This window comes from Chiloscyllium punctatum, chromosome 13, assembly GCF_047496795.1.
Source record: "Chiloscyllium punctatum isolate Juve2018m chromosome 13, sChiPun1.3, whole genome shotgun sequence".
Taxonomy (NCBI): Eukaryota; Metazoa; Chordata; class Chondrichthyes; order Orectolobiformes; family Hemiscylliidae; genus Chiloscyllium; species Chiloscyllium punctatum.
Window position 1 is genome coordinate 93,728,007 of NC_092751.1, and position 18,497 is coordinate 93,746,503.

An 18,497-nucleotide genomic window follows, 5' to 3' on the forward strand; every position below is an offset into this window, starting at 1 on the left:
CATTCTGAGTGAAGTTATCGAATTGCCTTCACTCAGGTGGTGTCCCCCAAGGGCTGGTATGCATTATTACCTCTCAAACTCCATTTTATTTAGCCCTTCCCTTCTTGCTATTTTTCCCTATTTGACCAGTGGAAAAAATAGCTGGAAGCAATCTGCACCATTGTCATATTTCACTATTTAAGAGTAAGCAAGACTTTGGCTTTGTCATTTCCAATAAAAAGATTAGAAGTAAAGCATTTTTAGAGCGAGATGTGCATGATTTTGGATATTAAGAGGATTTGGCTCTTCATTTATCTTTTATGAAAAAGATTTACAGAAAGACCATTTGTTGGAAGCTTGACAATTACAGATTTGTTTTGGTAAATTTACAATGATGGATAGTTAGTCCATGGAAGAATACATTATGCACCTTGATAGAGCAGACAGATTGCTCACCAATAACGCGTATTTCATAATCATGATTTGACTGTAATGCAATTTGTGAATTGCAGACTTTTTTAAAAAAATGAAGTGAACTCCGTTACTTGGTTCCATCCCCTGTATCACCAGTTGGCTGTTATGTATTCTGCTGATGCATCTATTGCAACAGTTTGTTGTGTGTGTGTGTGTGTGTGTGTGTGTGTGTGTGTGTGTGTGTGTGTGTGTGTGTACTTTTTTTGCATCTATCTATAACTGAGGTAGGGGAAGTGAACATTGGAACATTTTGCTGGTGTGCTTACTGGGATCATGCACAGAATTTGTGTGAGTGGGGACTAAAGAGTGGGGAGAGAGCAAGAGTTAGGAAGCAAAAGGAGGTACAAATACAGCAATACCAATTGAGTGTTGGAGAGTAAACAGGGTCTTGATTGCTGGCTATCTGAAGCTCCTACATACACCCTTTCTTGTAAAAACGCTGTATGTGTATGGAAGAGGGGAGGTGTGAAATAAAGAACAAATCACTGGCAACCCTCACCTCTCCTCACCCACCCCCAAGTTATGCCTGATCCAAGTTCACCCAGTCTCTTAAAAAGGTGGTGAGTGGGGGCAGGATCTGAGAGTCTTAGCCCCTTATTCTCTCTGAAACCCAAGACCCATCAAAGCCTCCAGGCATTCAGAGCATTTCAGCCGTTTCACCACCCCCTCAAAAAATAGGATTCTACTCGTGCCAAAAAGACTTGTCCAAATTTCACAAAGTTTAATTGCACAGAGCTGGTTTCCGGATGACACCACTCCACACAGAGCCAGGAATACAACAATACATTGGAAATGTTTGCTTGTAACAACTTGGTATTTCTGTAACTAACCAGAAATGGACAGGTTCACTGTTATATCCCTGGTGGTGGGGTCTTTTTGGAGGTGGCGGAAATGTCGGTGGATGATTTGGTTTATGCGAAGGTTTATAGGGTGGAAGGTGAGCACCAGGGGCGTTCTGTCCTTGTTACGGTTGGATGGGTGGGGTTTGAGGGCAGAGGTGCGGGATGTGGACAAGATGCGTTGGAGGGCATCTTTAACCACGTGGGAAGGGAAATTGCGGTCTCTAAAGAAGGAAGCCATCTGGTGTGTCCTCCCCACCCCTTTCCGCCTTCCGCAAAGACGATTCCCTCCGCGACTACCTGGTCAGGTCCACACCCCCCTACGACCCACCCTCCCATTCTGGCACTTTCCCTTGCCACCGCAGGAACTGTAAAACCTGCGCCCACACCTCCTCCCTCACCTCTATCCAAGGCCCTAAAGGAGCCTTCCACATCCATCAAAGTTTTACTTGCACATCCACTAATATCATTTATTGTATCCGTTGCTCCCGATGTGGTCTCCTCTACATTGGGGAGACTGGGCACTTCCTAGCAGAGCTCTTTAGGGAACATCTCCGAGACACCCGCACCAATCAACCAAACCGCCCCGTGGCCCAACATTTCAACTCCCCCTCCCACTCTGCCGAGGACATGGACGTCCTGGGCCTCCTTCACCGCCGCTCCCTCACCACCAGACGCCTGGAGGAAGAACGCCTCATCTTCTGCCTCGGAACACTTCAATCCCAGGGCATCAATGTGGACTTCAACAGTTTCCTCATTTCCCCTTCCCCCACCTCATCCTAGTTTCAATCTTCCAGCTCAGCACTGTCTCCTTGACTTGTCCGGACTTGTCAAACCTGCCTATCTCCTTTTCCACCTATCCACTCCACCCTCTCCTCCTTGACCTATCACCTTCATCTCCTCCCCCACTCACCCATTGTACTCTATGCTTCTCTCTCCCCACCCCCACCCTCCTCTAACTTATCTCTCCATGCTTCAGGCTCACTGCCTTTATTCCTGATGAAGGACTTTTGCCTGAAACGTCGATTTCACTGCTCATTGGATGCTGCCTGAACTGCTGTGCTCTTCCAGCACCACTAATCCAGTATTTGCTTTCCAGCATCTGCAGTCATTGTTTTTACCTCATACACCACTACACGTGACTTACCTTCATCATTTCTCTCCCCTACCCAAACTCCTCCATCCTGGTTTTCTGAACTTGGGTTTAATAGGATAGAAAAGGACAACCTATCATAAACAAATAGAACCAACCGTCCATTTGTACCTACACTCAATATTTCAGTCCCAATCCAAAACATCCTGTAGTAATGCCTCCATAATTAATTTTTAAAAATTCATTCTTGTAATGTAATTCTCACTGGCTGCCCAGCATTTAGTGTCTGTCACTAGCTGCTCTTGAGAAGGTGGTGGTGAATTGTCTTCTTCAACTGCTACAGTCCATGTGCTGTAGGTAGGTGCACAATGCCCTTAGTGAGGGTATTCCAGGTTTTTGACCCAACGACATTGAAGGAACAGTAAGGTATTTTCAAATCAAGACAGTAAGATCAAAGTTATTCAATGATAGGTAGGCCCACATCAATCGGGAGATCTGAACCATTGTGCTTCAGAAATCAGAATCACCCTAGAGCAGGGACTAAACATGAAGAATAACTATAATAGGAGTAAGTAACTAAAAGGTAATGTTAAGTGGAATTGAGATACGTCAACAGGTGATAGAGAACTCTTGGTACCCAATTTAAAGTAACTAAATTTCTGATACTCAAAAGATAGGAAAGAAAAAACAATAACTAATTTGTACCTGGGACCCCAGCAACAAGTCCAAACATCCAAAAGTAGAAGCCAATTAATGATGAGTCCGGAAACAAGCCCAGGGATACAAACACAGAAACAGAAAATGTTCAGTAAGAATTACACTGGAACTTCCACAACAGTTTAGAATTCTATTGGAAAAGGTAAGAATAACAATTTTGTTGTGTGTTTAAGACTATGTTGGAGCACTTTACGAAACAATCCACTTTGCAAGTTAGTGAATGGTTCATGTGTCTGAAATCTCTCTGAACAAAGTTGTTCTTGTCTCCTCTTTTTAAAAACACATGTATTCTTTTCAATCTGTGCTAGAGATAAATGCATTTTGAAACTGTGACATTATGATTTGGATCAAAGGGGTGGGAAATGGTTTTGAAATGTTCGTAATAATTAATTCTGGAGCTGGATTGCATTGATATTCAGTTAAAAACTTTCTACAGGTTTTAAGGATTTGAGGATTCTTGTTACTGTCATTCACAAAAGACTAGGGTAGGTATACATGAAATTCTGGATGTTGCTAACTAGGGTTTGGAAAGAAACATGAGATTATCTAAATTAATAGGTAAACAAAAATAAGCCATTAAGTAGAGTGATAGAGTCATAGAGATGTACAGCACGAAAACAGACCCTTCGGTCCACTTGTTCACGCCGACCAGATATTCACACCCAATCCAGTCCCACCTACCAGCACCTGGCCCATATCCCTCTAAACCCTTCCTATTTATATGCCCATCCAGCCACCTTTTAAATGTTGCAATTGTACTAGCCTCTACCACTTCCTCTGGCAGCTCATTCCATACACATACCACCCTCTGAGTGAAAAAGTTCCCCGTTCAGTCTCTTTTATATCTTTACCATCTCACCGTAAACTGATGCCCTCTAGAACTGGACTCCTCCACCCAGAGTTTATTTATCCTACTGATGCCCCTGATGATTCCATAAACGTCTAAGGTCACCCATCAGCCTCCAATACTCCAGGGAAAACAGCCCCAGCCGATTGAACCTCTCGCCATAGCTCAAATCCTCCAGCCCTGGCTACATCCTTGGAAATCTTTTCTAAACCCTTTCAAGTTTCACAATATCTTCCCGAAAGGAAGATAGGCTTCTACTTTTGGATGTTTGGACTTGTTGCTGGAGTCTCATCTACAAATTAGTTATTATTTTTTCTTTCCTATCCTTTGAGTATCAGAAATTTAGTTACAGAAATGCACACAATTTTCCAACAGTGGCCTAACCAATGTCCTGTACAGCCACAACATGACCTCCCAATTCCTGTACTCAATACTCTGACCAATAAAGGAAAGCATACCAAACGCCTTCTTCACTATCCTATCTACCCGTGACTCCACTTTCAAGGAGCTATGAACCTGCACTCCAAGGTCTCTTTGTTCAGCAACACTCCCTAGGACCTTACCATTAAGTGTATAAGTCCTGCTAAGATTTGCTTTCCCAAAATGCAACACCTCACATTTATCTAAATTAAACTCATCTGCCACTTCTCAGCCCAATGGCCCATCTGATCAAGATCCCGTTGTAATCCAGGATAACCTCCTTCGCTGTCCACTACACCTCCAAGTTTGGTGTCATCTGCAAACTTACTAACTGCACCTCTTCTGCGCATATCTAAGTCATTTATATAAAACAGTGGACAGAGCTCCGATCATTGTGGTCACAGGCCTTCAGTCTGAAAACAACTCTGCACCATCACCCTCTGTCTTCTACCTTTGAGCCAGTTCTGTATCCAAATGGTTAGTTCTCCCTGTATTCCATGAGCTATAACCTTGCTCACAAGTCTCCCATGGGGAACCTTGTCGAACGCCTTACTGAAGTCCATATAGATCACATCTACTGCTCTGTCCTCATCAATTCTCTTTGTTACTTCCTCAAAAAACTCAGTCAAGTTTGTGAGGCATGATTTCCCATGCATAAAGCCATGTTGACTATCCCTAATCAGATCGTGTCTTTCCAAATGCATGTACATCCTGTGCCTCACCACTGACAAATTGTCCACCATCGACATCAGGCTCACTGGTCTTTTGTTCCCTGGCTTGTCCTCATCACCTTTCTTAAACAGTGGCACCACATTAGCCAACTTCCAGTCTTCCGGCACCTCACCTGTGACTATTGATGATACACATATTTCAGCAAGAGGCCCAGCAATCACTTCCCTAAGTTCCACAAAGTTCTAGGGTACACCTGATCAGGTCCTGGGAATTCATCCACTTTTATGCATTTCAAGACATCCAGCACTTCCTCCTCTGTAATATGGACATTTTGCAAGGTGTCACTATCTATTTTGCTACTTTCTATATCTTCCATATCCTTTTCCATAGTAAATACTGATGCAAAATACTCGTTTAGTATCTCCCTCATTTTCTGCGGTTCCACACAAAGGCAGCCTTTCTGATCTTTGAGAGGCCCTATTCTCTCCCTAGTTACCCTTTTGTCCTTCATGTATTTGTAAAAGCCCTTTGGATTCTCCTAAACTCTATTTGCCAAAGCTGTCTCATGACCCCTTTTTGCCCTCCTGATTTCCCTCTTAAGTATACTCCTACTTCCTTTATATTCTTCGAAGGATTCACTCGATCTGTCTATACCGAACATATACTTCCTTCTTTTTCTTAACCAGACCCTCAATTTCTTCTGTCATTCAGCATTCCCTAAACCTGCCAGCCTTTCCTTTCGCCATAACAAGAATGTACTTCCTCTGGAACTCTCGTTAACTCATTTCTGAAGGCTTCTAAGTAGTGAGACACCTGATGATTAATCCAAAATCTTGCAAGGTACAGGGCTGAAAAAAAACTTAAAGGTTCAAGTCAGTCACTGGTCAAGATGCTACCAGATTATACTTTGAGTATGCACGCACTCAATTCATCCATTTGTTTCAAATGCTACAATAACGAATTCAGATAAACTGCATGAATTCATGTAAAACTCTGTTATCTCACTTTTTAGATTAGAATCAATCTAAACATCATGGCATAGACAGAGAACACAGGGGGCTATCACCATTGTTAACAGCTAACCCGAGAATGCACCTTTTTTAAAAAAGGTTTTGTGATTTACACACGAAAGAAGTGAAACTATCACGGTATTCTAACAGATGAAAGGCTTAACAGACAATGTATAATTTCAGTTACATCACACTGTAAAGTTTTGCTATAAATTCTGTGTGTTAGGATTGAGACCTCCACTACCACCTGATGAAGGAGCGTCGCTCCAAAAGCTAGCGTGCTTCCAATTAAACATGTTGGACTATAACCTGGTGATTTTTAACTTTGTAACACCGGCATCCAAATCAAGAATTCAGATATAGTCTTTAGTTTTATCTTATGTTGTAAAATCTTAATTGATTGTTATTCTTACCTTTACACTTCCCATCCCTGAAACAGTCTCCTGTTTCCTACGTTCAGGTCGACAACCTTGATCAGAAATCCTGAAATCTGAAAAGCTCCAAAGTCCGAAGGTTTTTCTGTGAACAAGGTTATTTGGCGTGCAAACCGTTTACCCACGTCGACACCCACTCGAAGAGTGTCACTCAGAGTGCAAAGTCAGGCATGGCCCAGCACTAGCAGCCTCAATTCTGACTCCAGGCCCATTTTACCCCAAGTCTGCTCCTCTTTTAAGATGTTTTAAAATTTCACTATCAAATTGTCACTTATTCTCAAATTCGAAAAATGCTGAATTCCAAAAACCAGCTGGTCCCGAGTATTTCAGATAAATGATTCTGCACCACTACTGCATTCCTCTTTGACCTTTGCTCTAAGCTTTAATTTGCTACATCATCTCAAAACTTGATCCCCTTGCAATTCTCAGTTGAGATTATCAAGAAGGACTCTTCTTCTCAACCTCTCATCTCACCTGATTGTTTAACCTATCTAATGAGAGAGCTGGCCTACAATCTGCTAAGACTATGGTGAACGTTACTTCCTTAGTTATGTAGTTGTTAAGAACACCAGCTCCAGCATGCTGAGCCTACCTACAGCACATGGACTGTAGCTGTACAGCTGCTAAGGACCAAGCCAGACCCCCTCAAAACATTTCAAGAAAGTAGCCAGACCCTAACTTTGCTAGTTGTTTTAAGCAGGTGTAACGCGGATATTCCAGGTAGGATGCAGTTGGTCAAACCACTTAGTTTTAAACAAAATAGAATTTATTTGCAAGATTACTGAATGAAACACGAAAGGAAACTGAATACTGAACAATTTAACCTATCCGAAAACCCAACACATCACCCAACTTCACAATGCTGTTCCAAATACTTGCAATAATCCCCACAAACACCCCATGGCTCATAAGGTAAAATCAAACACAGAGTCTTAAAAAGAGAGAAATCAGCATGGACCTGCTTTGTTGGGTCCATCAGCTATTACAAGGCTACTGCTAAAATCCAAACCAAACCATAGAAAAACTAAGGTTGGAGAACTGGCCACTCCCCTTTCGTTGTACAAGGGTTTTTCTTTAAAAACACTTGAAAGCCTTTTGCCAGAGGCAGTATCTGTTATCTTTAATTAAACTGGCCCTAAAACCCTTCAACTTAGATTTTTTGGACTCTATCTTTTATGACCTCTCTGGGGAAAAAAAAACAGGGATAACACAACCTTGTAAAGAAGCAGCGTCATCACACCTTCCCCCCCCCTTAAAAAAAATGAACCATCAATATCCAAAAATGACTTCATTTTAAAACCCCTCAACCTCAAACTGTTAGAATGCTACCCAACACATATACACTACATTGAGAATAATCATGCAAACACAGACTGAAACAAAGTGTGGGAGTGGGTTTTATTTTTGCCACCGAACACCTCCATTTCCTATTCAAGGTTCAATGAGTCGGCAATCATGATTTCTCATCCTGTCACATGCACTATTCTCAAATTGAATGACTATAATAACAAGCTCCATCTAAATATTTTTGCCCTTAAATTCCTCCACAAACTTCAATGGGTTATGATCAATGTACATGACTGTCTCAGATATGTCAGTGGTAACATAAAACATCAAAAGTTCTAATACCAACACCAAGCTCAACCATTGAATATTTCTGCTGATGAATGTTCAAGTTCCTGGAGAAATACCTGATAGGTCTTTCAATCTTCTCGTCATCTTCTTCTAAGAGCACAGCATCAACATCCACATCACTTGCATTAATAGCTGCCTTGAATGGCTTTGCTCCAGTATTAACCTTCACTTAATTACGCAATGGTTAACACAGCTTTCAGGCTGTCAAGTGCCTTCTGACAGTCTGCTGTCCACTGAAATGTCTTGCCTTCCTTTTGCAACTCCGAGTGGAGCAGCCACAATGTTAAAATTTGGTACGAACTTTCAGTAAAATCCACTCAATCCCAGGAATCATAGCACTGCTCTTTTTGCCGATAGTATGGGAAACTCCCAATTACCTTAGTTTTGGCACTGTGTGGGGACAATTGTCCATGCTCAATAACATGGCCCAGGAAGATGACGAGCACTGCAAATTCACTTTTAGTCAGGTTTATCACCAAGCCTGTCTTCTCAAGTCAATTGAACAAGTCTGATAGAAGTTGCAAATGTTCTTTGCATGTGTGACTAACGATCACCAGGATATCAATATATACCACACAGTTGCGTAATCCGGCAATGACCTTATTGGTTAGTCTCTGAAACCTAGCTGGTGCATTTTTCATACCAAATGGCATGACTTTAAACTGATACAGTCCATTCAGCATTACCAAAGGTGCCGAAAATGCCTTCACTCTTTCTGACAAAGGCTCCTGCCAGTAACCTCGAAGCAGGTCTAACTTACAAATGAAAGTTGCTTGTCCCACCTTTTCAACATAGTCTTCCAAACATGGAATTGGATGTGTATCAGTCTTTGTAACTGCGCTGACTTTGCAATAGTCCACACATAACCGTTAGGTACCATCACATAGGTGAGCTGCAGTCACAAACTCACTTGCATTGTGTCATAGAATCATAAGAGATGTACAGCATGGAAACAGACCCTTCAGTCCAACCCGTCCAGATATCCCAACCAAATTTAGTCCCTCCTGTCAGCATCCGGCCCATATCTTTCCAAACCTTTCCTATTCATATATCCATCCAGATGCCTCTTAAATGTAATTGTACCAGCATCCACCACTTCCTCTGGCAGCTCATTCCATAAACGTACCACCCTCAGTGTGAAAAAGCTGTGCTGTAGGTCTCTTTTATATATTTCCCCTCTCACCCTAAACCTATGCCCTCGAGTTCTGGACCCCCCCCCCCCCCCCGGAAAAAGACCTTGCCTATTTATCCTATCCATGCCCCTCAGAATTTTGTATCTTGGAGCATGCATTCAATCTCCTTTTGAACCTATGACAACATTAGACGGTTATGCCGAGAAGGATGTTGCTTAATCAGAACAGTGTCTCCAAATCGACATCATGCATAATTAGGTTAGTGCTTCCCAGCTTATTTCCATGTATCTCCCTATACGATACTAAGAACTCTTTCAGGCCGTTTTGATTCTCCTCTGGAAGGTAACTCAATACTTTATCCCAATTTTTGACAACTTCCTCGTTGTCCAAATTAATTTGAACAACATCCAATTCAAAATTCTCGGAACTTGGTTCTTCCCTCTGTGCTGTAACTAATAACAGTCTCCTTTGGCTTTCCTTACCTGTCAAAATAACTCTTGAGCATATCAGATGACACACTCAGATTTCCCTCTGTCTGGAGTCCATATCAGGCAGCTGACCTCCCTCACCTTCCTTTCGGACTTGATAACATCCATTAAACTTTGCTTTTAAAAGGTTCAACAATCACTGGAAGTAACACTGATAGCAAAATGGCAAGTTTTTGATTTCTTGTCTGCTTCTCATTTCATTGTATGCTGTGATACTTTTAAATGCTGTCTAGCCAACTCCCCAGCTCTATTTAATCAATCCCTAAATTTGACACAGTCCAAATTTGTGGTCTCTGAATTCTGACTTATCAATTTCTTCTTAGTCATTATTAGCAGTCCTCTCATTTCATGCCCAAAAACGAATTCAAATGAAGTGAATTTGGTTGAGTCATTTGATGCATCTCTGATCACAAAAAGTACAAACAAAATTCCCTTATCCCAATCATCTGGATAGTCTCGACTATAAGCACTCAACACATTATTTAATGTCTGATGGCACCTTTCTAGCGCTCCCTGCGACTCTGGGTATGCAGTAATTTGAATTGTTTTATTCCTAAGCTATCCATAACTTACTTAAATAATTTTGATGCAAGGTTTGACCCTTTATCTGATTGTATCACTGTTGGTAGTCCATAACAAGTGAAAATTCAAGTAATGCCTCTCCAAAACTTTTAGTTGTGATATTGCGTAATGGAACAGCCTCTGGAAATCTAGTGGATACATGCATTGCTAACAAATACGGATCCCCACTTTTTGTTTTAGGTAGGGGTCCTATGCAATCAATTAAGACTCTCGTCCTCAAATGCAAGAATACATATTAAAGGTGCGGGTTTTATTACTGCCTGTGGTTTTCAAATTACCTGACATGTTTGACACATCTGGCAAAATTCAACTCTATCCTTGTGCAGTCCAGGCGAGTAAAAAATGGTTTTTGCTTAAGTTTTTCTCACTCGTTGATGACCCCCGAGAGGTAACTCTTGCACCATTTGCAACACCTCCTTTTGATAACCCACTGGCAACACAATTTGATGAACCTCTGTCCATTTCGCTTCTGCCTGAATGTGTGATGGTCTCCATTTTCCTGTTAAGTCATCATTTTTACGATAATAACATTCAAGGATACATTCAGATTCCCTTTCTGTGTATGCCTTTCGTTTAATTTAATTTAAAATTTTCATCTTTCTCCTGTAACTCAGTTAATTTATCTGAGCTAAAGATGTCTGCTGTGTCATCTATCTGCTCTTGGTTTGTATCAACTATTTCATCAAACAGGGTCCCTGCTAATTCCACTTCAACTTTTTTATCTGTACTCGTTGATTTCTCCTGTTTCAACTGGTGACTTTGTGATCGTTACCACACAGTCAGAAAAACTTCCAGGATATGTGTCTTGCAATAGTTCAGTCACCTGAGTTTCCACTGACTTTGACCAGAAAACCCTGACATGTGAATCAGCTATATCATTAGCAAGGACAAACTGTGTTCCTGGGGCTGCGAGTTTGTCCAGTACTCGAACCATGATTCTTTACTGGACCCTCTAATCTCACTTTACGTAACTGAACGCTTCTTGTCTCATTGAATTCCTGTTACGAGTACCTTTTCTGGCAATCGTCCTTCAGGAGATACACATCTCCTCATCTTTCAACATCACAGATTGAGAGGATCCTGCATCTCTTAATATTGTAACATGTTTATCTGCTACTCCTGGCCTATGAGAGTAAACTTTACCTTTGCAGGTATACGGTTTAAGATTATCTGGCATTTCCTCCTCAACTAACCTCTGAGCAACTTGCAGATTCTCGCCTCCAATGGGCTTTCCATTACCACTTCAACAAAATTCACTGGCATATCCTATTTTCCAACATCAGGCTTCCCAGCGCTTTTCCGATCCCAACAACACTGATTTCATGTGGCCTATTCTATTGCAGTGAAAACACTGGAGCTTTTTCACTTCTTTCCCCTTCAAGGGATTCCTTTTTACCTTGTGGTAAGTAATCCTTATGATCTTTACTGAGATCTACCTTTCCCTTTCCACGTGAGGATTTATTTTTTCTCAAATTTCTATCCCTCACAGATTGAAATTGATTTTGGACCCAAACGTTGCTTGATGGCTCAATTATGAGTCATTTCAGCAGCTAATCTTGCCATTTTAACTAGCTGCTCTTCCACAGGTTCTCACGCTTTGAGGAAGTAAATTTTTCAACTCCTCTAAAATGACTGTTTCTCTAAGAGCATCATAGGTTTGCTTTATTTGTAATACCTGGTCAACCTATCCAAATTACTTTGTTTGATCCTTTCAAACTCAATGTAGGCATGACCAGAGTCCCTCCTTCGATTCCTGAATCGTTGTCTGTAGACTTGTGGTACAAGCTCATATGTGCTTAAAATGGCTTTTTTCACTTCATCACATTCCCAGATACCTCCTCTGATGGTAAAGCTAGTGAGGCATTCACGTCACTTACACATTTTGTTTCAATCAACAAAACCCACATGGTCACTGACCACCGCATTTGTTTAGCCACCTTTTCAAATGAGATGAAAAAGGCTTCCATATCCTCATCAAATTGAGGCAATGCTTAAATATATTTAAACAGTTTCTCACCAGATCTTCAGCTACCATGGGCTTGCTCATCCTCACCAAGCTTATCTTCAGCTTTCATCTCCATCCTTTTAAGCTTACTTAAAAGCCTACTCGAAGGGCCAACTTCTGAAGTTCAAACTCGCTCTTTTTTCTTTCTTCCTTTCCCCTCAGGGCAGCATGGTGGCCCAGTGGTTAGCACTGCTGCCTCATAGCACCAGGGACCCAGATTCAAGTCCAGCCTCGGGTGACTGTGTGGAGTTTGCACTTTCTCCTTGTGTCTGTGTGGATTTCCTCCCACAATCCAAAAATGTGCAGGTCAGGTGAATTGGCCATGCTAAATTGCATTAGGTGCATGAGGCAGGAGTAAATATAGTGTATGGGAATGGGACTGGGTGGGTTGCTCTTCAGAGGGTTGCTGTGGACTTGTTGGGCCGAAGGGACATTTCCATACTGTAGGGAATCTAATCTTTCTCTCTTCTTTCTTTCTTTATTTTTCTTCTGCTAAAGCAATTTATTCTTGTTCTTTCCTCTGCTTTTAATCGCAGTTCAATTTCATTTCTCTTGCCTTTTCCTTGTCTTTTGTCTTTAATTCAAGTTGCTTCAGTTTCAATTGAATTTTAGCCATCTCTAAAGGATTCTGATGGCATTTCTCGCAAATTTAAATGCTGAGCTATTGCTGTAATTACATCTCCTTTCCAACCACAACTTGTCTGCCAATTCCACTGGCTTGACCTTAATCATCTTTTGCAAAACCAAGGTCACTTCTTCCACCCCCAGAAAACTATTCATTACTGAAAGAGCCATTGCTATCACAAGCACTATTTAAAATCAACTGAATTCAACACCCAGAACAAAAGACACTAACACCTACCACTCACTGCCTTCAGTCCAACAACACTAACCTCAAATTGGAACTATAGAACAAATCCCGCAAAGAGCCCCCAATCTGTTATAGACCAAGCCAGACTCCCTCAAACTATTTCAATCAAGTAGCCAGACCCTGGCTTTGCTGGTTGTTTTGAGCAGGTGTAACACAAATATTCCAGGAGGGGTGCAGTTGGTCAAACCACTTCATTTTAAACAAAACAGAGTTTATTTGCAAGATTACCACATGAAACACAGAAGATGACAATATTGAACAACTTAACCTATCCGAAAACCCAACACATCATCCCAACGTAATGATGCTGTTCCAAATACATGCAACAATCCACATAAACACCCCTTGGCACAAAAGGTAAAATCAAACACAGGGCTGTACAGGAGAGAAGGCAAATAGAGATCAGCATGGACCTGCTTCTTTGGGTCCACCAGCTTTTACAACACTACTTCTAAAAACCAAACTAGAGCAAAACCGAGGTAGGAGAACTGGCCACTCTCCTTGCATTGTACAAGTATTTTTAAACTTGAGAGCATTTTGCCTGTGGCACTATATGTTAGCTCTAATCAAACTGGCCATAAAACCCTTCTACCTAGACTTTTCGGAGTCTGTGTCTTTTACAACCTCTCTGAAAAAAAAACAGGGCGAATGTAACCTTGTCCAAGAGTAGCATTGTCACACATGATTCAGGTGCAGATAATCCAAGCAGTACAGATCCTACTTGCCCCAGTACTGGTGCCAGGGATTCATGAACCAGAACACAGTTTTACCACACTAGTCTTTCAGCCAAGTATTCATCTCTCTAATTTGATTTGCCTTTTGTCAATTTGCTCAGGAACCAATCCAAAGATTATGAGGCTCAATGATGAAGCTTCTACATTTATACAAATCAGAGAATCAAAGTAAAAAAGGGTCCCTAAAAGCTGACACAGGAGAAATAATGGAGAATAAGAACTAGAGACACGAAACAAGATATGCAGTATAATTAAATAACAATCAATATGCTGCAAAAATTGATTACAGTACACAGCAGGTACACCAACACTGGTCAAGTTGTCAGCTGTCAATCTTTCTGATACAAAGTCAACCTTGAAGATATCTACTTCTCACTTGAGATACAAAGATGCCTTCAATGTACTGCCAGCATTTTTTACTTTATGTCAATTTTATCCAGTTTTCTATAAACATTTACTGCCAATTACAGCTTGTTACAGAGACAGGGTGGAAATCCTCGACATTTTTCTACAAGGATTCAGCCTTAATTTCAACATTTTGCCAACATGCCAGTTAACATCAATACCTTTGCAAAATTACAATATAACCTAACAATTATGAACCAAATTTTGTGGTCAGCAAAGTAAAGCTGCTAACTTCAAAGAAAACTGGCTGCAAACCTGCCTGTGTGGAGTTTGCACATTCTCCCTGTGCCTGCGTGGGTTTCCTCCAGGTGCTCCAGTTTCCTCCCACAGTCCAAAGATGTGCAGGATAGGTGAATTAGCCATGCTAAATTGCTCATAGTGTTAGGTGTAGGGGAATGGGTCTGGGTGGGTTGCTCTTCGGAGAGTTGGGATGGACTTGTTGGGCCAAAGGGCCAGTTTCCACACTGAGTAATCTAAATGTTGAACCTTCTCTTTGATCTACTTTAAATCTAGTGCCAAATTCAATCTAAAAGTTTATTTGTTGACATCATTAGTTTTTCAATGCTGTTGAGGACATTTAGCAGTCATTACGAAGCAAGTACTCTTCCAAAACCCACCTCCACCTCATTCACCTCTTATAGTACAGTGGTAGTGTCCCTACCCCTGCACCAGGAGGCTGTGGTTCAAGTCTGACCTACTCCATCTCCAAACAGGCTGATTAGCAAAACACGTCATTTTTTTTCCCCCAAGTGTAAGTTTTTAAATGGGTTTCAATAGAGTACAAAGGTAGAAGAGTTTTTCAGTTCAATTGATTTCCACGATCACAAACACACCCACTAACAGTAAAACCATTGAAAGCAACTTTTGGATTTCTGCCTTAATGTACACGTCAAGTTGCTGTCTATTTCAGTGCAGTAACAATGACAAATGCTGAATTACTGCAGAAAAATCCAGGCAATTAAATTTGTTTTCGTATCTAGGCAAATTTAATGTAATTCAATAAATATGCTAATGGAGCATCTCTTTTAAAAGGCATTTTTATACTGATTCTGTACTGTTGTAAGCATATCCACTGTATTCCCATTGACACAAGCTGATTACAACATACGTTATAATGTGAAACCACATTATTAGAAATTAATAGTATGGACAAAAATTTGGATTTGAGTTTAAATTCCATTATAGTGTAAGGACCATGTCTATTTAATTTTCTGTTTTTTTTGGCTGTGAACTAAATTGGAAAAGGATCTTTTTAACAATCAAGGATTGCTGCATTGTGTAAAAATGGGGCTTTGGCTGTACATCTGTGGACACAGAAACAGAGTTCATATTTTGAGATTATAATAATGACCCTTCTTCAAAACAGCAATTTTCTGTGCTTATCTTTCAGAATTCCAGCATTCAACAGAGTATTTTGCTTTTAAGCCTTAGTCGCCACTAGACCAGCAGAAATCACAGCACAAGTACAAACTTGACCCAATGTAGCCCAATCATTTTGGAAAACCTTGGCAAAATATCAACAGTCTTAAGTCTTTCAATGTCTTCACCGACACAACACTGCAGACAAGTCTATTCCCCTCACTCTCCACCCTTCAGGCTCTCTGCCTGTAATCCTGGTGAAGGGCTTTTGCCCAAAACGTCGATTTTACTGCTCCTCGGATGCTGCCTGAACTACTGTGCTTTTCCAGCACCACTTTAGTCTATTCCCCTCACTGCAATTTCTGAGCTACCATGAGGTTACACTCGATATCTTTCTATATAATTTCATAACTCATAGCCATAGTACCAACTGTCTTACTACAAGACTGAAAATGTCAAGTTTCACAACAACTCAACCTCCAGGGCTTTAATCTATCACTTGCACCTTGAGTAAACAAACAGAACACAGCACTCAGGAAATTGTCAAATGAGAGGACTATATAATTTCAGTGCCACATCAACACTAATATTTTTGACAAAAATCATGAAGAAGAATGGTGGCAGAGTATTATTACCACTAGACAAGTAACCCAGAAGCCTAGGCTAATGCTTTGCCACCATGTGAGGTAGAAGTCAAGTGCCTATATTTGACTCTCAACAGCATTGCTGATTCTTAACTGCCCTTTCAAACAGCCTCAGTTCACAGGAAATTAGGGATGGGCATTAATTGACAGCCTTGCCAGCAAGGCCCACATCCCAAGAAATAATAAAGGGAGAAAAAACACAAAAATGAGGAAACAAAAAATATGGAGAAAAATCTTTGTGATTAAATAATGTTTACAATCATCAGATTTAAAAAGACAACTTGTGTCAATTTTAGTTAACATTGAGCAAATTGAATAAAAAAAAGACGGAAGACTGAAACTAAGTTACCGTTAAGAATTTGCATTTCCTATAGGATTATGTAGATAGTTTCATTGTGACAAATTGTTACCTCGGTTTATGATGAAACTCCTCAGATTTGTGAACCAGCTAATTCCCCAGACCATCCCACCCATGAATAAAAAATGATAAATGTTAGTTACCATAAATAAAAATCTAATTTTCCTTCATATTCTGTGATGTTAAACACTGAAGCTGAAATAGACAAAGCATAGTTTCTAAATGAAATCAAAAGCAAACAGAATAGAAAGATCACAAGTCAGCAAACCGCGATGCGCTTAATAAATAAGTTCGTGGTCTTCACGAAATTAAAGGAATAGTCTAGTGGGGCAAATCGCAAATCCGGATGAAAATTGACTTTTGTGAAACAGGACACGGACGTTGAGATCGAGCAAGCGATAATCGCGGTTGTGGAACAAGCAATGAGGACAAGAGCCGCAGGCACTTGACTGCGCTTGCATTGGAAGGCTGTCCAAGTCTATTTTGTCCAAGGATAGTTAGTACTAGCCAGGGCGGTGGGGGAGCTGAGTTATTAATTACAATTCAGTGAGTGTGGAGTTTCATGAGCTGCAATTTTGACACACGAAAAGTGCATTGAAACCACTTTTTTTAAAAAAAAATGCTTCAAAGTCAGTGTCTTTCGTAGTATTTGAAGCATTTTTTTCCCCAACGTGAAAGGTGGCTTGGACTGCTTTGTGACCTTGAGCACAGCAAGGGAAGACAAAGTAAAAGTCCAACAGTAAGGAGTCTGACCAACGTGGTTAGGTTTCCAATAATGAGCACAAGTACAAACAGAATCCACCAAAAATCTCAGCAACAACTTAAACCACCACAAAAGCAGATCGCCTTTTTCAAAAGGAAACGGTTACGTGTACAAATCGGACTAAAGCACAACTTTGAAGCGCAACCTGCTGCCTTAAAATATCTGCAAAAGCACAGTGTGGTAGACACCTATTTCAAACGTTTCGTGTTCGTTATGCGAAAGGCTTGACTTCTGATCGACTTTCTTTTCTGACAATGAATGAAGAAAATCTTTGAACACGCGATCGGTGGGGGGGGGGGGGGGGGGGGGAGTACGGGTTCAAATCATCAACAGTCACCATTTAAACATTAATCGAAAGATCAGGCACTTTCTTTTCATGGCTGGGCGTTCCTATTTACCTGAGGGAATTGTGCTGCAGCTTGATTTTTTTCGCCGGTTGAGGCCCGTCCGTTGCCATTGCTTCTCAAGTCACGCCACGCGCTAGTAGTGGAACAGAGTCGCGCGAGGAAGGGGTGACAAGCGCGGGATGAAGACAAGGGACAGGTCGTCTCTGCAAGAGTCAAAACGTGCGGCTGGGGAAAGAGCGTGGGGAGGGGCGAGATGGGGAAAAGAGCGGGGCTGGGGGGGCGGAGCGAAAACTGTGATCTGGTTGGGGTTGGGTCTCACGGGAGAGGGGCGGGACCGGACTGGTAACATGCAAATGAGGATAGGAACGACAGCGGAGAGGCGGCGCGTGGAAAGTGGTGCGGGTGCTGCGTCGAATGGTGAGTGAGGGGGCGGGGCGGAGCGGAGGGACGTCGATGCGCGGAACAGGGGAAAGGATGTGGACGCTCAGAGGAAGTGCCTCGGAGAAACGAGAAGGGTAGACCAAGTATGGCAATGCGCATGCGGAGTAGGCAGATCATCACGTGGGGAAGCCCAAGCTGTAAATAGATGCAGCCGATAATGCTGGTGAAATTGACCATTCAAGTTCATGATATGAAATATGTTGTTGAATATTTTACGCAGTCTAGAAGCACTCGCCAGCCGCAAGCA

The 18,497-nt window shown here is 41.5% G+C and overlaps 1 protein-coding gene across 4 annotated transcripts in view; it reads right to left on the reverse strand.

Annotated features, from left to right (window-relative positions):
• Positions 1–18,081, reverse strand: part of adka (adenosine kinase a) — a 283,424-nt gene extending 265,343 nt beyond the window's left edge. Inside the window, exon 1 of one of the 4 annotated variants that reach the window (XM_072583275.1) lies at positions 17,861–18,081. In XM_072583275.1, the coding sequence (XP_072439376.1) occupies positions 17,861–17,919 (59 nt within the window). In that variant the 5' untranslated portion in view covers positions 17,920–18,081. The remainder of the gene's footprint in view (positions 1–17,860) is intronic. The other 3 variants (XM_072583276.1, XM_072583272.1, XM_072583273.1) reach the window with 3 other exon arrangements.
• Positions 18,082–18,497: the final 416 nt, after the last annotated feature.